Source organism: Histomonas meleagridis (genome assembly GCF_020186115.1).
Source record: "Histomonas meleagridis strain 2922-C6/04-10x chromosome Unknown scaffold_61, whole genome shotgun sequence".
In the NCBI taxonomy this organism is placed as follows: domain Eukaryota; phylum Parabasalia; order Tritrichomonadida; family Dientamoebidae; genus Histomonas; species Histomonas meleagridis.
In genome coordinates, this window is record NW_027150931.1 from 1,741,498 (window position 1) to 1,762,792 (window position 21,295).

At 30.1% G+C, this 21,295-nt stretch overlaps 7 protein-coding genes across 7 annotated transcripts; 2 read left to right on the forward strand and 5 right to left on the reverse strand.

The window, feature by feature from the left end:
- Positions 1 to 118: 118 nt before the first annotated feature.
- GO595_010566 (Myb-like DNA-binding domain containing protein) lies at positions 119 to 751 on the reverse strand (the record flags this gene model as incomplete). The annotated part of the gene is made up of 1 exon (XM_067913259.1): positions 119 to 751. The coding sequence occupies one exon, from the start codon at positions 749 to 751 to the stop codon at positions 119 to 121; it is 633 nt and encodes a 210-aa protein (XP_067769304.1).
- Positions 752 to 1,268: 517 nt separating this feature from the next.
- Positions 1,269 to 2,309, reverse strand: GO595_010567 (Clan SC, family S33, methylesterase-like serine peptidase; the record flags this gene model as incomplete). The annotated part of the gene is made up of 1 exon (XM_067913260.1): positions 1,269 to 2,309. One exon carries the CDS (start codon positions 2,307 to 2,309, stop codon positions 1,269 to 1,271), a length of 1,041 nt encoding a protein of 346 aa, XP_067769305.1.
- Positions 2,310 to 3,015: 706 nt separating this feature from the next.
- On the reverse strand, positions 3,016 to 3,699 carry GO595_010568 (uncharacterized protein; the record flags this gene model as incomplete). Its single annotated transcript, XM_067913261.1, has 1 exon — positions 3,016 to 3,699. The coding sequence occupies one exon, from the start codon at positions 3,697 to 3,699 to the stop codon at positions 3,016 to 3,018; it is 684 nt and encodes a 227-aa protein (XP_067769306.1).
- A 2,171-nt stretch (positions 3,700 to 5,870) lies between these two features.
- GO595_010569 (proactivator polypeptide-like) lies at positions 5,871 to 6,863 on the forward strand (the record flags this gene model as incomplete). The annotated part of the gene is made up of 1 exon (XM_067913262.1): positions 5,871 to 6,863. One exon carries the CDS (start codon positions 5,871 to 5,873, stop codon positions 6,861 to 6,863), a length of 993 nt encoding a protein of 330 aa, XP_067769307.1.
- Positions 6,864 to 7,063: 200 nt separating this feature from the next.
- GO595_010570 (Stealth protein CR4, conserved region 4) lies at positions 7,064 to 8,260 on the reverse strand (the record flags this gene model as incomplete). The annotated part of the gene is made up of 1 exon (XM_067913263.1): positions 7,064 to 8,260. One exon carries the CDS (start codon positions 8,258 to 8,260, stop codon positions 7,064 to 7,066), a length of 1,197 nt encoding a protein of 398 aa, XP_067769308.1.
- Positions 8,261 to 11,655: 3,395 nt separating this feature from the next.
- On the reverse strand, positions 11,656 to 12,989 carry GO595_010571 (TKL family protein kinase; the record flags this gene model as incomplete). The annotated part of the gene is made up of 2 exons (XM_067913264.1): positions 11,656 to 11,747; positions 11,879 to 12,989. 2 exons carry the CDS (start codon positions 12,987 to 12,989, stop codon positions 11,656 to 11,658), a joined length of 1,203 nt encoding a protein of 400 aa, XP_067769309.1.
- An 887-nt stretch (positions 12,990 to 13,876) lies between these two features.
- GO595_010572 (sel1 repeat family protein) lies at positions 13,877 to 15,403 on the forward strand (the record flags this gene model as incomplete). Its single annotated transcript, XM_067913265.1, has 1 exon — positions 13,877 to 15,403. The coding sequence occupies one exon, from the start codon at positions 13,877 to 13,879 to the stop codon at positions 15,401 to 15,403; it is 1,527 nt and encodes a 508-aa protein (XP_067769310.1).
- Positions 15,404 to 21,295: the final 5,892 nt, after the last annotated feature.

Below are 21,295 nucleotides of genomic sequence, written 5' to 3' on the forward strand. Positions count from 1 at the left end.
CAAAATTGTCAAAACGATGAAATTGAGAGCGATCTGACATAAAAGTGTGACGAAACGGTTATTTTCATCAAACCATCAAAAAAATTCTCGCACATTTGACTGTAGAACTTAAATTTACTTAAAAGGAGAAAATATTACATGTTCCAAACTTCATTTGATTGTCAAACAATCCTTCGTCTGGAAATGAAAAATCATTGAATTCATTTGGAGAAGAAGCCAATGGCCTCACCTCGGGTAAAGGAACAAACTTATTTTGGACCGTTGTGTAAGGCATTATTTCAACCTTTGGATATATGTTGTTGTTATTATCATTATCTTTGTTCATATCCAAAACATTATTTTGTTTCTGAACAGACTCAACGGGCTTACATGTTATCTGATTCTCAACTGAATCGTTCTGCATCTTAGACTTCCTTCTGGAAATCAGCATCCAACGATTTCTGAGACTATTATCTGATCTATTATTAAAGAAACGTGCTATTTTATTCCACTTTGCACCAAGTTCATCGTGCTTTTGGCAAAGCAACTTATCTTCTTCTGGTGTCCAAGGATCCTTTCTGAGTTCAGGGTTCAAGTAGTTTTTCCACCTTTCACGGCACTGTCGGGGGTTACGGGTTTCCATAAGCTTAGAGATCATTATCCAATCTTTGCATCCAAATATAGATACCAATTTTGATAATTTATCATCTTCTGCTTCTGTGAACTTAATTTTGAGTGAAGGGGCCTTTGGTACTTTCTGACAAGCATACATATTTGCTTCCTTAGGGACTTGAGGAAACATCATTGGGATGAAACTGCTAATCATCTCCAAAACGAAAAAAGAAGACCAAACCTCCAAAAATTGTGTACATTCTCAAATTTGTGTTAATTCTTCCTGAATAAACTCCGTTCAAAACCAGAACCTCAAAGCGTTAATTTTTACTTTTTGACAGTGTTATACGTAACGCATTCTGGCCGACCTGCCAAAATTTGACAAGTGGCTCATCTGAAATACACAAAAAGTGGTAGTAAACGTTCTTTTCATGAGTAAATTAATAACGTATTTTGTCAAAATCATATGAAATCTTGAAGTAAAATAATATTTGATCTCTTGAAGTTAAACATGGTTATATGTATACAATGAATTTCATTTTTTTACACGTAGTTTGAATAAATCATTTTTTTTTGAAATTACATCTAATTGCTGATTTTCATTGTTTTCTTGAATCAGCTAGAATTTCCTCGAATTAAACTGTTTTATAGAATACCAACAAGATAAGAAAGTATTTTTATGCAAATTTATCTTTGAATATAGTTTCGAAAAATTGTGGGACAACTAAATCAATTTGTGATGTTTGCGCATTTTTGCCTGAAAGGAAACTTACGTGACCTCCTTCAGGGTAATGAACTAAAACCATTGTTTGGCTTTCTTCGATTTCCTTTATTGGCAAGAACTTTTTGCTGGTGAATGGATCATCGTCAGCTGAAAGCATAAGCCCAGGAATGCGTACTTTTGGTATTTTATCGTAAACACCAAGTGGTGAATAATATTCGATATGATCTTTAAGTCCAAATTTCTTGCATGTATAAACATCATCGAATTCAGAAATAGTTTTGGCCCTTTCTGCTTCAGGAGAGTTGACAAATTTACTCTTTTTGATCATATGAATAAGTTTGGCCATAATGACAGGAAGATAAAGACGGCGCTGGAGTGGTTTCTCAAGAATGAGGTTTGCTTGTACAGGATTCATTGTATGTGATACGCAAGCAAAACCATCAATATCATCTTTAAGTGCTGCATAACCAAGAGTTTCATAGCTACCAAGTGAAAAACCAACAAGGAATAAGCACTTAGGAGTAAATATTTCGCGTATGTGCTTGATGGTGAATTCAATATCATCAATTGAACGTAAATCATAAAGTCGTTCAGAAGTGATCGGAGCACCAGAACATCCACGGTTGTTTGCAACAACTGCTCGCCAGCCCATGTTTACAATAGCTTCTGCTAAATTATTTGTACATGGTTCACGAGTTCCTCCAGCTAAAGTATGAATTATGACAACAATTGGAGTATCATTTGATACATATCTTGGTTCAAACCAATCAAGTGCAGATGTTCCACCATCTTCAAAAACTAATAATTCACGACGACATTCATTGGTCAATTTTGATCTTTTCCTATTTCTCATTCCTTGCATTGTGTGAACATTTGGACCAATAAGCCACCATGTTGGCTTGTAAGGTTTATCTAATATTGTCATTTGGGAAACTAAATTTGCTATTTTTCCATTTTTATTGTAATGCACCATTGCCTTGTAACTTCTTGTCATTCGGTACAGAATGAAAAGGCATGCCAATACTGCAATGATTAACAGTACATAGCCAATCATGCGAAATCCCCAAATAAAAAAATAATAATTTCTTTCAATTGCTTGGCCACCCTCTTTCAAACTTGGAACTGTGAATTTGCCGGCTTCAGAAATTTCAATACGTGTTAACCCTTTTTTCAAATACGCTCAGTTTTGGTGAGGGATTTTGCAAATAATTCGTGATGGAGGAAAAAGCAAAGTTCTAATAAGTATGGAAATAATAACAGACCATCCCAAGGCATCCTTTTTTGGTTGACTATTAATAACTTTTCTGGATGTATAAATGATGCAAAAAAATAATAAAAATTAATAAATATAACACGTTTGATAAAAATTTAAGCATTCGGCACATGCCAAAGCACTCAGTTGTAAGAGTATTTATTTCAGTGATTACCTGTGTTTAATTTTGTTAATTATACAGACTTAGCGATCAACTTTTACTGGATTGAGATTTTCAGTAAAGAATATAAGTCTAGACTTATTCTTCTTGGAGATTTAGCATACATACAAAATGTATTTTAAATTATATAATTATATATTAGAATGAAAATTCAACAATTTTTGATCCTAATTCATTTTCATTCGCAATTAACTCTAATTTTCCACATGAAAAAAATCGGAAAGATTTAGATTTATAATCTTATTTGAAATTTTACTTACTAAAAATTCACTGGGAATTATTCCCTTGAGGCGAACTCGCCAATGACGAATTCGTCCAGTTTGTTGGAAGAACTTCAAAAGAAGGTGAATTTGATTTCATTGGAACCACTGTTGGGATATTATTAGTGCTTTGAATGTCTGCACCTTCGAATTCCCTAAGGTAGCGCATGCATACTTTTTTGTATGCGGATGTATTTGCTTCGACTCTTGTTTTGAATAGATCCGTAAGTCGAGATGATTCTGCCGCTGTCGTTGGATTTGAAGCAGCGCGTATTTGCTCAAATACAACATCAGGATCGTTAAATTTGTGAGCCCATCCTCTATCGAATTTTTCTCTTAGTTTCGAAATTATGTCAAGTCCCTTGTTATTATTCTGAAAGATAGTCTTTTCTGGCTTTTGCTTCTTTCGCACAACGTGTATAATATCGCCATTTTTGACATCTTGAAAATCAAGTGAAAAACTTGGCGATAAAATGCGACCATGGCAAATAAAAAATGCATCATGAATATTGATTATTCTTGCTATGTCATTTGCTGTCTCATATGAAGAAGACATAACAATAGTTTGATTTGATGCTCCGGTTAAATGAAGAGTTATATTTTGCTCATTGTTTGTTATTTCAATTGGCTTAGGAAGCATCACTTTATTTGTGTTTTGGGGAAGGTCGCAACGACGTTGCTGTGGGAGCATTCTGACCTTGCAGTCCAGAAAAGTTGGATCTTTTAACGGTTTTAAAAAATGAAACAAATAGAAGAAATGAAAGAAATAGAAATTTCTAAATATACTAATTGTAGAACCAAAATTTTTTAATGTGTATTCTCTTAAAATTATATTTTATTTATTTGTGTTTGTTTATGAAGCTAAATACTCATAACATTGAAAAAGATGAAACCATATCTTATCCATATATTTTTTATAAAAAATGTGACACAGAAGTGGCTTATTAGAACTGCATCCCTAATACATTTTTTTCAAATTTTTATTTGTTAAAAAAAAATTGAAATTAAAAATTTAATTTTGATTTTTAAGATAATGTTTCTATAATTGGATTATAACAAATACCGTATGATAAAAACAGGTTGGGATATGTCAAAAACGAAGTTTCGCTTGTTATAAATTAATTTTGTCATTTAAATTTTATAAGTAAGAATAAAAGATTAATTTATGGAAGATGTCTTGCAATACTTTTTGGTGTGCCATTATGTATAATGATGAAATTATCAAAAAAGCAGCTGATGGAACTCTACATATGTAATGATACATTATTCAATCATCATAAAAATAAAAAATTAAATAATGAATTTTTTCTAAATTTCGAAATGGGAGTGACTAGTCAGTTATATATAACTGAAGACATTCTTGTATTGGTGTTTTTGATATTCTGGAGATAAATGCTTTAATTTGATTATCAAATTTTTAGCTTAAAATAGGCAATCAAAGCAATTGCTCAAGTTGATGAATTCGGAAGTGTAATATTATTTAATGTAATATTCATTTTAATTAGTTTTGTTGAATATGTGCATAATATTAACACATATAAAATCAAACTTATTTTTTCATATCTAATTAATATATAGCCATAAAAATAATATAATGAAAAATTATAACTATTAATTCATTGTCAATAAACACAAATATAAAAACACAACTCCAAACATACTATCTAATGATTCAATAAAAATACAAATATAATATGACAGTTTTTTAGTAATATTACATTTTGATATATTATTTAATTTTAATTTTATTAATAATATAAAATTTTATAACTGAGTTTAGTAAATTGTTATAGTCTTTCTAAACAATTCATATAAATCAGAATAAATACTATAATAAGTTGAATAGCATATGATTGTGTAATTATAATAAATGAATTATGTTTCAATATACGTGTGTGATGAATTAATATACGAAAACGTAAATGAATTTATTTGTAAATTATATAATGATAATGTTTGTGTGATAGAATATAAATATATTAAAGTGTTTATAAAAGTTAATAAAGAATTTATTAAAAAAGATTTGGTAAATGTATTACTTTGACTGAATGCATTTGATTTAGATATTCCAATAGTTTCAACTGAGTTGAGAGATTGACTGATATAATTCTACTAATTAAATTTGAGAAATATAATTCGGTTTCTAATTGAGGTAAACCTTAAATCAACAGTTCAGTGGACAATGATATTATTTGATTCATTCAATCCATAAATATTCTGATAGGTAAAGTACCTTAAGCATTACGATGGATTCGAATTTATTGGTTTACCATATCTATTATCTACTTTTTAGTTAAAGTCAAGTCATTTCTAATGCAGTCTAGAATTAGATTAAAAAGATGAAAGTGTAAATGCTATGTTCCCAGTGAAAGTTTTTATGTGATCAAGTGTGAGTCTTTATTTATCACCGGGGATAAATGTTTCTCCCTATATTTTTCCATTATTTTCAAACTTTTCGATCATTATCCAAAAAATATCAAAAACGTGTTTTTATATTAAAATTCGAATATTTTCTTTACTCACAACTAAGTTTATGCTAGGCACATTATATATCTTTTATATCGTGAAGTCAATAAGGACTTGTTCTGCAAATAAAACGTTAATGCCTTCGGGATTCGGAGCAACTCTTGGAAAGTAATTTTTATGAGCTTTTGAATGATCATTGGTCACTGGGTTCTAACCCACTTTTTGACAATTTTGCCAAAATATTTCAATGAACTCCTGTCCCCAACCAATTATCGCACAGAAAACAAAGCATATTTAAGTACAAAATAATCGTCAATTGTATTTTGAATTGGTGTTAAAAAAATTAGGTGAACCAAAACGTAGCGGCAGGTGACACAAATATAAACCACAAAATCAATGTTTATCCTTTTATTAATTAATACTTTATGCTGGAAGCATCCTAAGCCATCCAATGATGAACAAGAATATTTGAAACCATCAGATAACGAACCAGTTTATTTAGAAATTCCAGAAGGACTTGAAAATGGAATTGGATGTTCAATTTGCAAACACTTTGTTTTTGGTATTGAGTCAATACTCACGAATACAACAATTCAATCTAAAATTATTGAATACGGCAAAAAGGTTTGTTCACGTTTCCCATCAATTGGTCGTAGATTTTGTAACCAAATTATTGAATATATTCCAAACATCATGGAATATCTTAGTGAAGGACTTACAAATTCTGAAATTTGCGCAAAACTTAAGATTTGCAACTCTAATGATGTTAACAATGATGACTCATATCTTGAACTATATCTTGAAATGGAAGATAGTGATTATATAACCGAATTTGAACTTCCATTAGGAATATCTAATGACGACTTATGCGAATATTGCAAATGGGCTACTGGTTATACTCACTCACTTTCCATGAGCAACTCATTAAATAAAAACACAGCAATAGCATCTTGCTCTGCCCTTTCTGGTAATGCGGGGTTAGTTTGTAAGTCAATTATAAGCACTTCATATGGTATGATTCAAAACTCTATTGCAACAAGCTTCAATCCGGCCAGTCTTTGCATAAAAATCGGCTTTTGTAGGGTACTGAGTTCAAATGATTTTGATGCCGAAACTAATTCCATTCAAATCCCAACAGGTTTGAAAGAAACTTATTGTTCAACTTGTAGGAGTGTTGTTTCCTCAATTAGAAATATGATTAGTGGCACAATAGTTCAGGCAAGAATCCCACTTCTTCCTACAAAAATTTGTTCTATGTTACACCAAAAATCTATTAAGCAACGACAAGTTTGTAGATCAATAGTTAAAAGGGATATTGCAAAGATAATTCAATATCACAATAATGGTTTGTCTATCTCTAAAATTTGCAGCAATTTAGGATATTGCTGAATTAATTAAAAACCATTTTTAAAATGATTTCACTTTTGATGAATTATCATAATCACAAACAAAACGAATTCTGTTAAACGAAAAATTTTATTATGAAAAAACGACAATGCCATAAACCTTTCAAAACTACCATAAACTTTTCAATTTTGCACGATAGAATGACACTTTTTGCAACATCAATTTTGATGTTGAAATTAAATTTAATCTTTTTCGAAACTTGATTTATTAGGCAGCCAACTTAATAGCCAATTCTTTGCATTCTGCGAATAAGTACTTGGTGCCCAAGTTCCGGAGTTTATACAAACTGTTCTATATTTCAGATGATTTACATTTATGAATGGGTTACTATTACCAGTGAAATAAAAGAATTTCACGTAATCATCTTCTTTTTTAAGTTCATTTATTTTACATAATTTCTTATTCGCTAAGCATGTAAGCATAGCACCCGGTTGAAGTTGTATGTTCCGATAATCTCTGAAGTGGGAATTTAATGTTCCACTAATTTCCTTTGGAAATATTTCATTCATTTTCCTTAATAAATCAACCGAACATGGGAAAACTCCATGTGGAATTTCTCCTGATGGGTATATACCGGTTCTATTATGAAAAGAGCTCATTGTAAAGTACATTGTTGCCCAAAAATTCACTGCATCTCCATCATTCCGATTTCGATCTCTCGTATATTTGTAATATTTTTGATGCAAATTCTTCCATTCGTTATGGATAACATTAATAATTGGAACTTTTTCTTTTAAGTCAAAGAAATCCGACTTATTTGCTGGTCTAGAAAAGAAGAAATCATCATTCAGATATAGGAAATTATTAGAAAGACCCGGAATATTAACAATGCCCTCTTCAATAGCAAACGAATTATAGTTGGGCAATGCATATTTAGGGAGAATTTGCTTATGATCAATATATACAATCTTCGGATGATCGCTTTTGATGTATGGAATTGTTTGTTCATCTGTAATTATGAATATCTTGCGAACCCATGGGACATAAAGTTCGGCACTTCTAAGTGAATAACGGATTTCTTCGAAATTGATGAATCGCGCCTTGTTAAGATTACCATCAACAGAAAAGCCGAAACGAGCTTGAGTTTCCTGTTTCTTCTTTTGCCAATTTGGATCTGATCCATCAACATATGTATAAACAAGATCGACATCGAAATCATTATCTTCTTTTTTAACTTGAACTGGCTCTTCGATTTCTTTTTCTTCTTTTTTGTCGACAATTTTTTGGTCTTTTGGCTGCTGGTAAATAACTTCTTCTTTTCCTAAATAATTGACCTGGAATTGGACTTTGCGCGTTTCGTCTATCACGAAACGAGGGAGGAGAAAGCTGATGAGGAATATGAAAAACAGTTGCTCGTATGGGAATTTCTTTTCTCGCATTGAGAAATCGTTGTTGATGTGGTTTGTAGTTATTCAAAAAGTTTCCAAAAATTGTGTGGTGTCAATGAGCCCAGTTGAAGCAACCATTCGGTTATTCTGGTCAAACTTATGCATAGAAAAAAATAAATTTATTCATAAATGGTTTTTTATTTTTATAACAAAAACATATTATATCAATAGCATAACTTTTAAAATACACAATGAAATGCTTTACTCTATTAAAAAGTCTAAAGTTAACAAAATATCACAAAAACATTTTCCTCGGGGAATCGTTTTTTGCTACAGACAAACCTTGTCAATTTTAGTAGCTAAAAAATTGTGTGAAAAAGGCGGGGAATTCCGAGGGGGTTTCGGAAATGTGATATAAAAAAATTGTTCTCACAAAGATTGAAGAAACAACACCTGTTCTCTTTACCCCTTTAATAGACTTTTTAGTAATCATTACTATCTCATTTATCTCTCTCTTTCAAACATCTGTGATTTGCTTAATCATTTTTTGCATTTTTGTCTATTTTGTTTAATTTTTTAGTATATATTTTAAAATAGTTTTTGTGTTTTTAAATCTTTAGTTATATGTTAAAATTATACGGACACTTTTTGAGCGAAGCTCAAAAAGTGTAGGTATAATTGAATTCTCAGAAAACTTTTTGATAATAATTTTGTGTAACAACTTTTTCAATAGACCAGTGGTCCATGAGCTACCACATGGATTTCAATAGTTTAGTTCAAGCTAATGTATCTGTTGAACAACAAAGGATTGCTGAAAACACACAAAGAACATATAATTCTTTGTTGCGTTCATATGAAAATACAATGAATCAAATTCCTAATGCACCCGAATCATATCCCATTACTGAGAATAAATTACGTGCTTTTTTGAAATTCTATAGAAGTCAACACCCTCAAACAACCTATTCCTACCTTAAATCATTCGTCTCAGCTGTTGTATCTTATTTAAGAAAAAATAACTTAGATGATTTTACGAAAACAAATAATTTTAAGTCGTACATGCTTGGCTTGAAAAGAATAATGAAGGGGGATACATCTCCAAATGCGAAAAAGTATGTCACAATACGACTTATGATAAGACTTGCAAAAAGTACTAATCAAAATGTAAAAAATGAAATAGAACTTATGACAATAGAAAGTTTGTGCATTTATGGTTTTTTACGAATTTCTGAGGCGTGCAGATTCTTCATTTATATAACTTAATTCTTTCCATTTTGGTAACCATAGAAAAGGGGAATAACTCTCTGGATTCACTCCAATTTTTTTAAGTTGCAATTTAAACTTTCTCCTAACTGTTCTATCACATAATGTAAAGACATTCATGCTATCAGCGTTATACTTCTATCCAAATGGTTGAGGCTGGAGATGCAATTACAGTATAAATTTAATTAAAACTCAATTTAAATTTGTCCATATAATTTTTTATATGAGATTGAAAAAGTTGTTACACAAAATTATTATCAAAAAGTTTTCTGAGAATTTGAATTTGTGGTTTAACTTCCCCAATTTTTTGCTTCAGTTTTTGAATATAAATCCGATGATTTTTCATTCATTTGATTCTATCGTTGGAAATCTGCATTGAGTTAATTAAAAATATCCTTATTCTAAAATGTACACCCTTTTTTCCCCTCCAATATTATTTTATTTTTATTCTTTCAACAGATATGTGAATTTAAATATATTATGATGTTTTATTTATTATTAATAAATCTTTTATTCTCTTTCTTTTTCAGCATATTATTTATAAAATTTTTAATTAAAAGCATTCACCAGAATATGAAACTCAAAAAATGTGAAGAAATTCTAAAAATCAATAATTTATATGATTTTGTTAGCTTCTCAATAATTTTTTCATCAAAATCTTACGTTTTGCTCCATCTATTTTTTATCTAACAAATTTAATTACAGCAAAATGACATCTAAATTATTTTTTTGCTACTAAAATTGACAAGGTTTGTCTGTAGCAAAAAACAATTGCCCATTTTCCTCCGATAATTGAATCAGATGGAATTTATTGACTCTTTAACATATAATTATAAATCTATAATAAAAAATAATGAATTATTTTTTAACTAGTTCTTCTTTCTTTAGCTTTAAAACATTAAAATATGGAGAACATATATATATGTAAAGAATGCAAATATTGTTTCATTGTAAGTTATCGATTTCTTTACCAAATTTAATTCAAAAAATGATATTATCGAAAACAAACATTTATAATAATCTAATTTTTACTAACAAAAGAATAAGAATTTTGTACTTGATTTTGACCGTTTAGTCTTTCCTCCAGTTTTTGAGCGTATTTGATCGTCGCCTTCAGAATCAGGAACGGCGTTATGTAGTCGCTCAGACTGAGTCTTTTCATCAAGTTCAAAGTATTTTTATATTCGCTCATATACGACAATGCTATCACGCAAGGGTAAGCATCAGATCCGAACTCCTTAATCTTCTCGATAAATTTTGGTATCACGATATCGTAATCAGTATTATATTTAATTGTCACAAACTTCACCAAAGCTTTAGCGGCATAATTAATTGCGTTAACATTATCGATATGTTTAATTCTTTCACAAATCATTGATATAATTCCATTATCTTCAAATTTTTGTGATACTTTTGAATTAATTGAATAATTGGAAATCAAAGAACAAACGACAGCAAATGAATGTAAGTCACCGAACTTCAAAATCGATGCCAAAAAGTTAGGTACGAATTGATTATTCAAGAAAATATTTGAATCGATTTTGAGCAGCAGAATAAACAATTGAAAAATATCGGTTGCCATATCGTTAGAGACCGTTAATATCATATTTTGAATTTTTTCATTTAGAAACACACCGAAATATTGTTGTTTTGAAGCGAAGTAAAACAACAACAAAGCAGCGTTTTGACTTCTTGATTTTTCGAATATTTTAATAAATATGATAATTACTTTCATTACTATATCTAAATTCGCCAAAATATTAGAGTTCAAAAATATTCTTCTAAAGTATTCTATTGATATTTCTCTTAAAGGACAATACTCTGATTGACAATGCTTTAAGCAGTCGTCGAAGTTAATGATGGACAAGTCAGACAAATACAGAACCACTTGATAAGCAGCCGTAATATTTTGTGGCTGTGTCGAGTTAAAATATTTTTGTGTCAATTGTAACATTGACTTATTATTCACTTTAATTAGTTCCATATTTAACGCAATTGTTTTTAATATGAATGATCCGTAAACATTATTAAATGAATTTGATGAAATCTTATAAAAGAACTTAACAATCGTTTTCCGATATTTAACTTCGGTTGTGTTCTCTAAGATTTTACACATTAATCGAATCGCTTTATCGATATCATTCACTTTACTATTCTCCTCATCGACCACAATATTTTTCAAGTTACGTATCATTTTCGAAGATATCAAAGAAGATGAAAAACAAATAATATACAAATATAATTCCAGCGTTCCTTGGTGGATATAATTCTCGATCTTATGCGCAGGCGTTAAGAAGTCGAGCATCTTCTGGTTACGTGCGCCCATGATAAGTAATTTTAAGACTCGGCTATGCACATGATCTGCTTCAACTAAAACTGGTAACAATAACTCCCAAAAATGCGGACCCATTAAGCGGCGAATCTTCGGATCACTTTCGATACAATGTAACGCAACTTTGAACTCTTTCTTATGTGGATTACGTAACGCATTGACGATCTCCGCAACTTCCATACGTGTGTCGAATGTTCGATCGCGGCGGCCACTCGCTATCTGTGACTTCGGCTTATTATGTGGCTCGCTCGCAGCAAAGACAAACGTGGAGTTAGTTTGCGTACGTCCGCCATAAGACGCAAAGAAGTTAGAGACGGCGCTACTGATAGTACCCGGAAATTGGATGTTCCCGGAGGATAACTCTAAGTGGATCCACTTAAAAGTAGGGCGCTCTTCTGGCGTTTGTGACCAGCACTTACGAATAAGAAACTCTAAAAGTTTAGGTGTGTTTTTCGGAATTGGTGGTCGCTCGCCTTTCATTGAGACGGAGTAGATAAGTTGTATGGGGTCAATGTTCTCAAATGGAACTTGCCGCGTGAGCATTTCCCATAACATTATACCGAACGCATAGACATCAACAGACTCATTAAAGTTTTGTTGACGATGCTGCTCAGGTGACATAATGGAGGCAGTGCCAAAGCCTTGGTTAAGTTTTGAGTCGGAATCAAGAATTGTTGAGATGCCAAAATCACATATCTTAGGTTGATATCGAGAATCTAATAAAATGTTAAGAGACTTAAGATCGCGATGTACAATGCGTTTGGAATGCATATATGACATGGCTGATGAAATACCTGTGGCAATTATTGTTAAATCAGTTGGAGATAATCGGACTTTGGAATCACTAGAATGAAGGGCATCATGAAGTGTGCCATTGGGAACATATTCAGTAACAATACAAAAGGGCTTTTCATCAGTATAACCAATAAAATTTGTGATGAATTTATGATGTAAAGATGAATGAATATTGATCTCGTTGAGAATCTCAGGTGTAAGTTCTGTGGAAAATAGCTTCTTGATGGCGACTTTTTGACCTGTTGGTAAATAAATACCTAACCATACTTGGGCAAAACCACCAGTTGCAATGTTTTTTTCAAGACGGATTTCGGAGTGACGTATTACAGTGGGTTTTTTGGGTATGAATAAATCGGGAGAATAAACTGCCGAACGATTTGACAGTTTCATTTTGCCAAAGTTGGAATTGTTGCCACTTTTTAAAATCAAAAGCCGCTTTAAAAGGAGGTTTGACCAAATATAAATTGAATGCTTATTTAATAAAAAATAAAAATATCTTCAAATATCTAATATTTTAATCTATCAAAACATATAGAGACTTATTAAAATCAAAATTTTTAATTTTATTCACTAAATTATTATTGTTTTGTTATTATGTCATATTTAATGAAAACGCATCTATGATGATTTAATAAAATAGTACAGCATTTTTCACCGAAATGTGATTTGTTGATGAAAAAAAGCATTATTTTTTTGATGACATTATTGATCATTCATAATTGTTTGAAAAAAATATGTAATTTGATTTGACTGAAAGAAATAATTTCGATATTGATAATGAGTATAACAATAAAAATTGCTTGTATTTGTTTTTTTGATATCAAATATTATTTCATTTGTTGTTTTTAATCCTTTTTCCGATTATTTAAAAATTCTGTGAATTATCGATTTTACAGTCCAGAATTTTCTTACAAATATCGGCTTAAACAAAAGTGCGCAATTTATAAATTTAAACGTGCTTGAAATCACGAACGTTATTTAAACGGTCGGAATGCTATTTGGCCAGATTATTAAAATTTATGTTTTTTCTGTTTCATCTAGTATATTCATATCATCGTATCATACCCAGTTTTTATGTATTCTCTAAAAATAATAAAATTCATAATTATTTTGATTTCAATGAATTAAATGAAGAATTATCTTGTATCAAAAATATAAGCTTTGAGAACCCAAAAGAATCAGAATCATGTATTGAAAAAATAAACAGTTTAACAGATAACGGAGATGCTCAATTTATTCTTGGAACTATCAATGAATTCGGTCTTTTTGGCTTCGAAATGAATGATACTATTGCACGAGAATACTATGAAAAAGGGTCTGAGCTTGGGAATCCAGAAGCACAAGCTAATTTAGCATTTTTCTTAAGATATGGAATTGGAGGAGATAAGGATTTAGAACGCGCATCAGAATTAGACTCATCTGCTAGTCCTATTGTTCCATGGTCAAAGTTATCAAAAGCTTCTTCATATCTCTATTCGACATCTCAAATGAGTTGTGATACTTCATTCAACATTCTCAAACAAGTGGCTGATTCTCTTTCAGAAGGAATGACGTTTTTTGATAAATATCGTAACACAGGTGTTCAACGTTTTCCAGATCAAGGATCACCAAATGATCGCTTTACTTTAAAAGAATCTCTTTTAGAGTTCACTAAGTCTAATGCTAAGCGTGGAGACCCCATATCTATTCTCAAATTAGGACTTCTTTACATTCAAGATCGAAATTATAAATCAGCAAATAAATATGTCACAATGGCTGCCAACCTTGGCGTTCCTGCTTCATATGCTATAGCAGTTCTTATGGCTATGAATGACTTAACAAGTACTGTTGATCAAGAATTATTATCTAAATATATTTACGAAGGTTTACGTGCAGGAGACACTCTTATGGCTGTAGTTACATCACAATTATTGACTAATGATAAAAACTTTAATGATTTATCCAAGAAAAATTTTATAGCTGCAGTTGCATCGGGGCACCCCGAAGCACTTTTTCTAAAGGGTATTCAAAAATTGAATAAGGCGAAATACAACAGAAAAAAGGCTAAAGAAGCTTATGAGTTATTTAAGCGGAGTTATAGAATAGGGAATATATTAGCATTATATGAAATGGCTATTGTTATGCATCGTTATTTATCTGATGAGATATCATGTTCAGAATCGTTTTCAACATTACTTCGCTTTTGCGAAAACACAATTATCTTTGAAGATGAGGCAATAGCATGGAATGCCTTTGTCAACAAAGATTACGAATATGCTTACCGAATATATCAAAGACTTTCTGATATGGGATCAGAAAATGCAACATACAACGCCGAGAAAATCGCAGCGCTGATGGGCCGCGAGGACGAAAGGCGCGAACTATTTGATAAACAAGTAAAAATGAATTCTGCCAATGCATTAACTCGTCTTGGCGAAGAGGTATATTCCGCCGGACAGGTTAACGAGGCCTTATATCTATGGGAGAAGGCTTCGTTTCGCTATGCCAAATCCAACTTTTTGCGGGCAATGGAAATCAGAAATAATGACATGGTAAAAGCGGCCGAACTTCTGAAAGAAACCGCTTCCCAAAACAAAAACGCAAAGATTCCGGTGGAAATAGCCAAAGTTATGATGTTTTTTGAGGCATTACCGAAAACTATTATATCGATTTCAAGAAATGATTTTGACAATCATTGCGTGAAATTCGTTGTTAATACGCTCAAGGAAAATGCTATGAATATTGTATTTGTGGTCTTGACGATATGTTTATACGCATTAGTTGCAATGAGAGTGAAAACATTCTTTAGAGTCACTACGGATTAAATTAATAAATTGTTTGTTTTATAAATGATTTAAAATACTATTTTAAATTATATGAATGAATATATTGTTAAAGTAAAAAAAAATGAATTTTAATTGGTTTTTTTATATCCTAAAAATTAATTTTAAGAAGTCATTGAATAGAGTGATTTAAAAGTATTTATTGGACGAGTTCTTTTAGTAAGCGTATCATAATTCGATTTAAACAAGGATTTTTTCAGCTATAAAGTTGTTGACTATTTTTGATCGTTTTTATTCATCAGATCTGTCAACTGAAAAAGTAGGCCAGATTGAGAATAAGGAACGGATTGAATGGTTGTAAAATAATATTTTGAAAGACTTAAACCGTTGTCACAAAAAGTATTATGAATCTTATTTCTTGGTGGAAAGTGGGCATTTTTTAAAAAATCAATGTGTGTTGTCAATAAATTTTTTAGAATTTATTTAAATAAAACAATAAAACACAAAATTGAAAGAATATATGTGTTATTGTAAATTTTAAAATTTTCTTTAAATTCATACATCGACTTCAGAGAAATTGCTTCATTAACAATGTTAGTTTTACAATTATTTCTATCATTTTTGGTATTAAAACACTCCAAGCTTCAGTATGATTTATATATTCCAGAAGTAAATATGATTAAAAGAAATGATATTTATTACAACGAAAGAATCTCAAAAAACAATTTCATAAATAATGCAGATAAAATGCACTATATCTTCTCTCGATATAAAGCTTATCATGAAAACTTAACAAACAAAATATGTGATCGTTTTTTCAATAGAAAATTAGTAAATGATCATAATTTACAGGTAGAACAATTTGTTTTGACAAGTAATCAGATTTCTTTTCCTCAATTACAACAAACATGTCCTCCATTTTCAGAAAATAAATACTTTTTCGTCATCGTTAAAATAATGTTGGTTTTTATCATTTATAAAATTTTATCAAGACAAAGATGGAATTATTCATTTAATATTATTGACGATAATAAAAATAAATTAAATAATTCATTTTCAAATTTTATATTTATATATAATTTATTTTCTACTTCATTAGAACTTGAATCTTTATATATTAAAGATACAACAGATTTTTATACAAATCGAAAAAATAGTGCCAATATTGTAATAATCACCGGGTCAGTCACAGAAATACCAGAAAAAATTTTTATGTACTGTCCAGTAATGAGTGTTGAGATCAAATCTTCTGTCACTACGATAGGAAATAATGCTTTTTCATTATGTAGAAATTTGATTGTTGTTCAACTGAATGCAGGACTAAAAAGCATTGGAAACGGTGCATTTTCACACTGTACCAATTTAAAGTCAATCACAATTCCAAGTTCAGTGACGTCACTTGGACAAAGTATTTTTTCTTATAGTGGACTTGAAAATATAAAAATTGAAGAAGGTGTAAATATGATTTCATATTTTATGTTCGATAGTTGTGATATTACAAATATAAATATTCCTAATTCTATTACATTAATAGAAGATAATCCTTTTGTCAGGTGCCAGAGTCTTCAGACAATTACAGTATCTAATGACAATTCGCACTTTTCTAATTATAATGGCGATGGAGTTCTTTATGATAAAGGAATCACGAGACTTATTAGTTATCCAATTGGTAACACAAGAAGTGAATATGTAGTTCCAAACTCAGTAACAAAAATTGAACATGCAACATTCCATTTCACAAGTTTAACATCAATTATAATTGGTGAAGGAGTAAAGACAATTGGACCTTCCGCATTTGATAATTTGAAAAAAATTACAAATATAATAATCCCAAATTCAGTTAATGTTCTTCAATCGAGAGCTTTTACAACTTGCTACAAATTAACTACAATTAGAATTGGTGCAAATGTTCAATCAATTGAAAGTGGTGTATTTGAAGATTGCACTGATCTTAAATGTATTTATTTTTATGGAGAAAGTCGTCCTTCATTTGGCGATAATGTTTTTAATAATGTTCCGTCAGTTTCTGTTATGACATATAACACATATCAAAGCGATGATTTCGGAGGACTTCCTGTTTTGAAAGGAATTCCATATAACGATTGTCCTTTCATACCAACATATATATTCACACCAACTAATACATATCCATTTACACCATCTAATGGTTTTACCTCTTCAAATATATTTACTCCATCTAATGGTTTTACTCATTCTAATACATTTACTGCTTCAAATACATTCACTCAATCAAACACATTTTCAGATACATTCACACAGTCAAATTTATTCACGCAATCGAACACATTTACAGAATCAAATTCGTTTACACAATCAAATACATTTACAAATACATTCACAAAGACAAATATATTCACGCAATCAAACACATTTACACAATCGAATACATTGTCGAATACATTTACATTATCAAACTCATTTTCACAATCATACACATTCACATCATCAAATTCTTTCACTCAATCTGATTCATATACAAAATCAAACTCATTTTCAAATGCAATTACTCAAACATTTCAAATGCCTGTTACACATTCCCATACTTTTGTTCTTACATATTCATTGCTTATTACTGAGACGATAATTAGCAAATTGCATATTATAAATACAGTTTCATATATAAAAATTGGATCAGGTTTTGATTATATTACCACTGATATTGTTTATTATGATTATGAATTGCATCAATATTCAACTTATTATATTTATTATTCTGATTTCTATACACTCATCCAACAAAATACATATGAAAACTCAAAAATTTCAAAAAATGCTTTGATCGGAATTGTTTGTGGTTCGGTTGCAATTGTTCTTTGGAATTGGAATTTTTATGTATCGTAAAAGTAAAACAAATGCTTCATCAAAATCTGTCGATGTGAATAAAGATTCGCTAACAGGCGTACAAGAAAATCAAGAAACTATCATAAAGGAAATAAATCAGTATGCAATGAATGAAGATGATAAATGGCTGTTTTAGTTCGAGAAAAATAAATAAATGTCATTTTACAATAAAATTTTCAAATTCAAATCACTTCTTTTTGGAAAATGAAATTGGTAAGACATTCCTGTAATGGAATTACACGCATGGTGTAGTGTGCCAATGGGCAGAGCCACACTGCGCGTGTACTCCGAGAATTTCGATAGAATATAAAAATTTTTAATTGCATCTGACAAAATATTATTAGAATCACATATTTTAACCTTTAAAATGTAAACAAGAATTAAAAACATTTGGTTCAGAAATTAAAGAGGTTGAGCTGGGGCCTCCGACTCAATAATCTTTTTGTTAATATTATAAAGAAAATACTACACAAATTTAAAATAGAAATAAATAAACACGCATTGTAAACAAAAAAAAAGATTTCAAGATAATAGTTTCGTTAACAAGATGTTAAAACATATATTTATATTCGTCATATTCTAATCATTAACGTTAATGATAATATATAGAATCAAGTTGTTGACATAATTTATCAATGATATCACCAGAAAATAAGGCAAATGCGAAGCATTATTTAGATTGTTATATGTTAAAGGGATATTTTGAATTTTGCTGATAAAATAAATCAAAAAATTATTTTTAATAACAAATTTAATTAAACAATTAATTGTAGACAATGATTATATTTTATGATGATAATTTTTAATATTGATTGGTTTTTCAAAATGGAATATAGTAGTTGTAATTTTATTAGACTTATATATTACAAATGAAAGTTTCCTCTTATTTTATCATAACAATAATTCACTTAAGTAATCAAGATTAGTATTATAGATTATTATAAATAAATGAAATTTTTGACATTAAAAAATATAATCAAAAATTAGAATTAACATTAAGAAACGATTTAAATACCATATCTGTAATTTTATGTGATTGACTTTTTTGTAATAACAAAGAAATTGAAATGCAAAAATATCAAATTTAAGATTTTTTTTTTATTATGACATGAAAATTAACTTAATTTAGAATATCAAGAAATAATTCAAAAAAAGCAATAAAGATATTAATTTTCATTCATTTGAAGTGTTGTATGTGAAGTAGGTGATGCAGGAGTCGTAGATGTTGTAAATGTTGAAGATGTTTCAGTTGTTGAAGATGATGTAAGTGTTGAAGATTTTGTAAACGTTGAAGATGTTATAGATTTTGCAGGAGTTGAAGATGTTGTATGGGTAATGGGATTTGTTGGAGTTACAAAAATATTTTGGGTAGTAATATTAAATAAAGGACTTGTCTGGATTGAAGGTCTCAATCCATCTATATTATTAAAATCAATGAATCGTTGATTTTCTGGTGTAGTATATAATTTCAAATCAACTTGAACGCTACCACTTAATACTGATGTCTAAGTTTACCATAATATTAACCCTCTGCAGGTCAATGGACATTATCAACTGTAATTTTATTATTTCCGAAGGTAATAGTATCAAATTTTAGCTTGTAGAATTTGTTTCTTGCCATAAAGTGATTATTGTTTAATATTTCCATATTTGATGAAATAAGATTGTTTGCTGTAAATTGTCCTGATGCTGAGTCATGAATTTCAATTGCGTTATATTTGACTCTTCCTTGGAATTTTGGTTTAACTTTATTATGAATGTAAAAAATAGGAATTGCATCAGAAAGATCAGTTGTATCAGATTTCACATTTAAATTAAATCCATCCAAACCTATATCACCAAATTGATATATTTGATTTGAACAATTTGTTAAATCAAGATCAAATGTTGTTAAGTTGGATTGGACGAATATATAATTATAATCACCAGCAAGTCGAGACATGTAAACAGTAGGTCCGGTAGGAAATTCATTTTTACAATCAGATGTAGCATTAGTTTCTGCCCAATCAAGGTATTGACGAAGATGGTCATCAACTACTGAACAAGTTTCATTCTCAATTTTTTTTACATTGTAATCTTATATTGATCGATATTCATATACTTAGAAGACCCACAAGAAGCATATCCTGGCAAGATATAAGCTTTTGAAATGCTGTAGATTGTTTCTACCAAAAGAAAGAACATACAAAAAAAAAAAAATGAAATGAATTTAACACATGATGTATCTCCATTCAAAACCCAGAGACATACATTTTCAAATTAAAGCCGCAAATGTTCGAACATTTTCAGAATGGAGAAGCGTATAATAGCACCGAAACACGGAAAAAACTTCGAATTTTATTCAAATGTCTATTTAAAATTTTTGAATTTATTGTGAATCGTGCAAAGTTTTTGATGTTCCAAAAATTCTAAGCTTTCGCACGTCCCATAATGGGACCTATCTAGATAATGTTGTGATACATAGATACATATTTAATAAAAACGTTATGTTATCATTACCATATTATGATCTTCCTTTTGTTCAATATTCTAAAAAAATTCATCCCATGATAAATATCCCACTCCATCACTATGCACCAGATATTTGTCATTAGTATCCACCACAATTTTATTGTAAATATTTTTCCGATTCATAGTAAACCAGATTTCCACTAAGTCTTTGTTGAGTTGAGATAACACGAGTTATAGATATCAAGAAGCACCAATGAATCTTATAGGAATTGACCAAGCTTTCTGATGGCGTTTAAGCTTGTCCAAAACGTTGCTATAAACGCATAGAATTGTGTGAATTATGTCTCAGGTTGAGTCTCGGGATCAAGTGTAAACGCAAGTGCTTCTAGTGCATTTGATTCGAAGTTTTTCAACAAGTTTTGGCATTGATAATGCACTTATTTTGATCAATATGTCGAAACAAAGATAAGCAATTCACACAAAACTGAGAGACTTCGTCAGAGGAAAAGCTACAGCTAAGTTTAAAGCGAAGATTTTAGGTAATGTTCATCATATTATAAAATTTCATATACGTATCCATCGCAACATTAAGATTGTCATTCATATACTTAATAAATGATT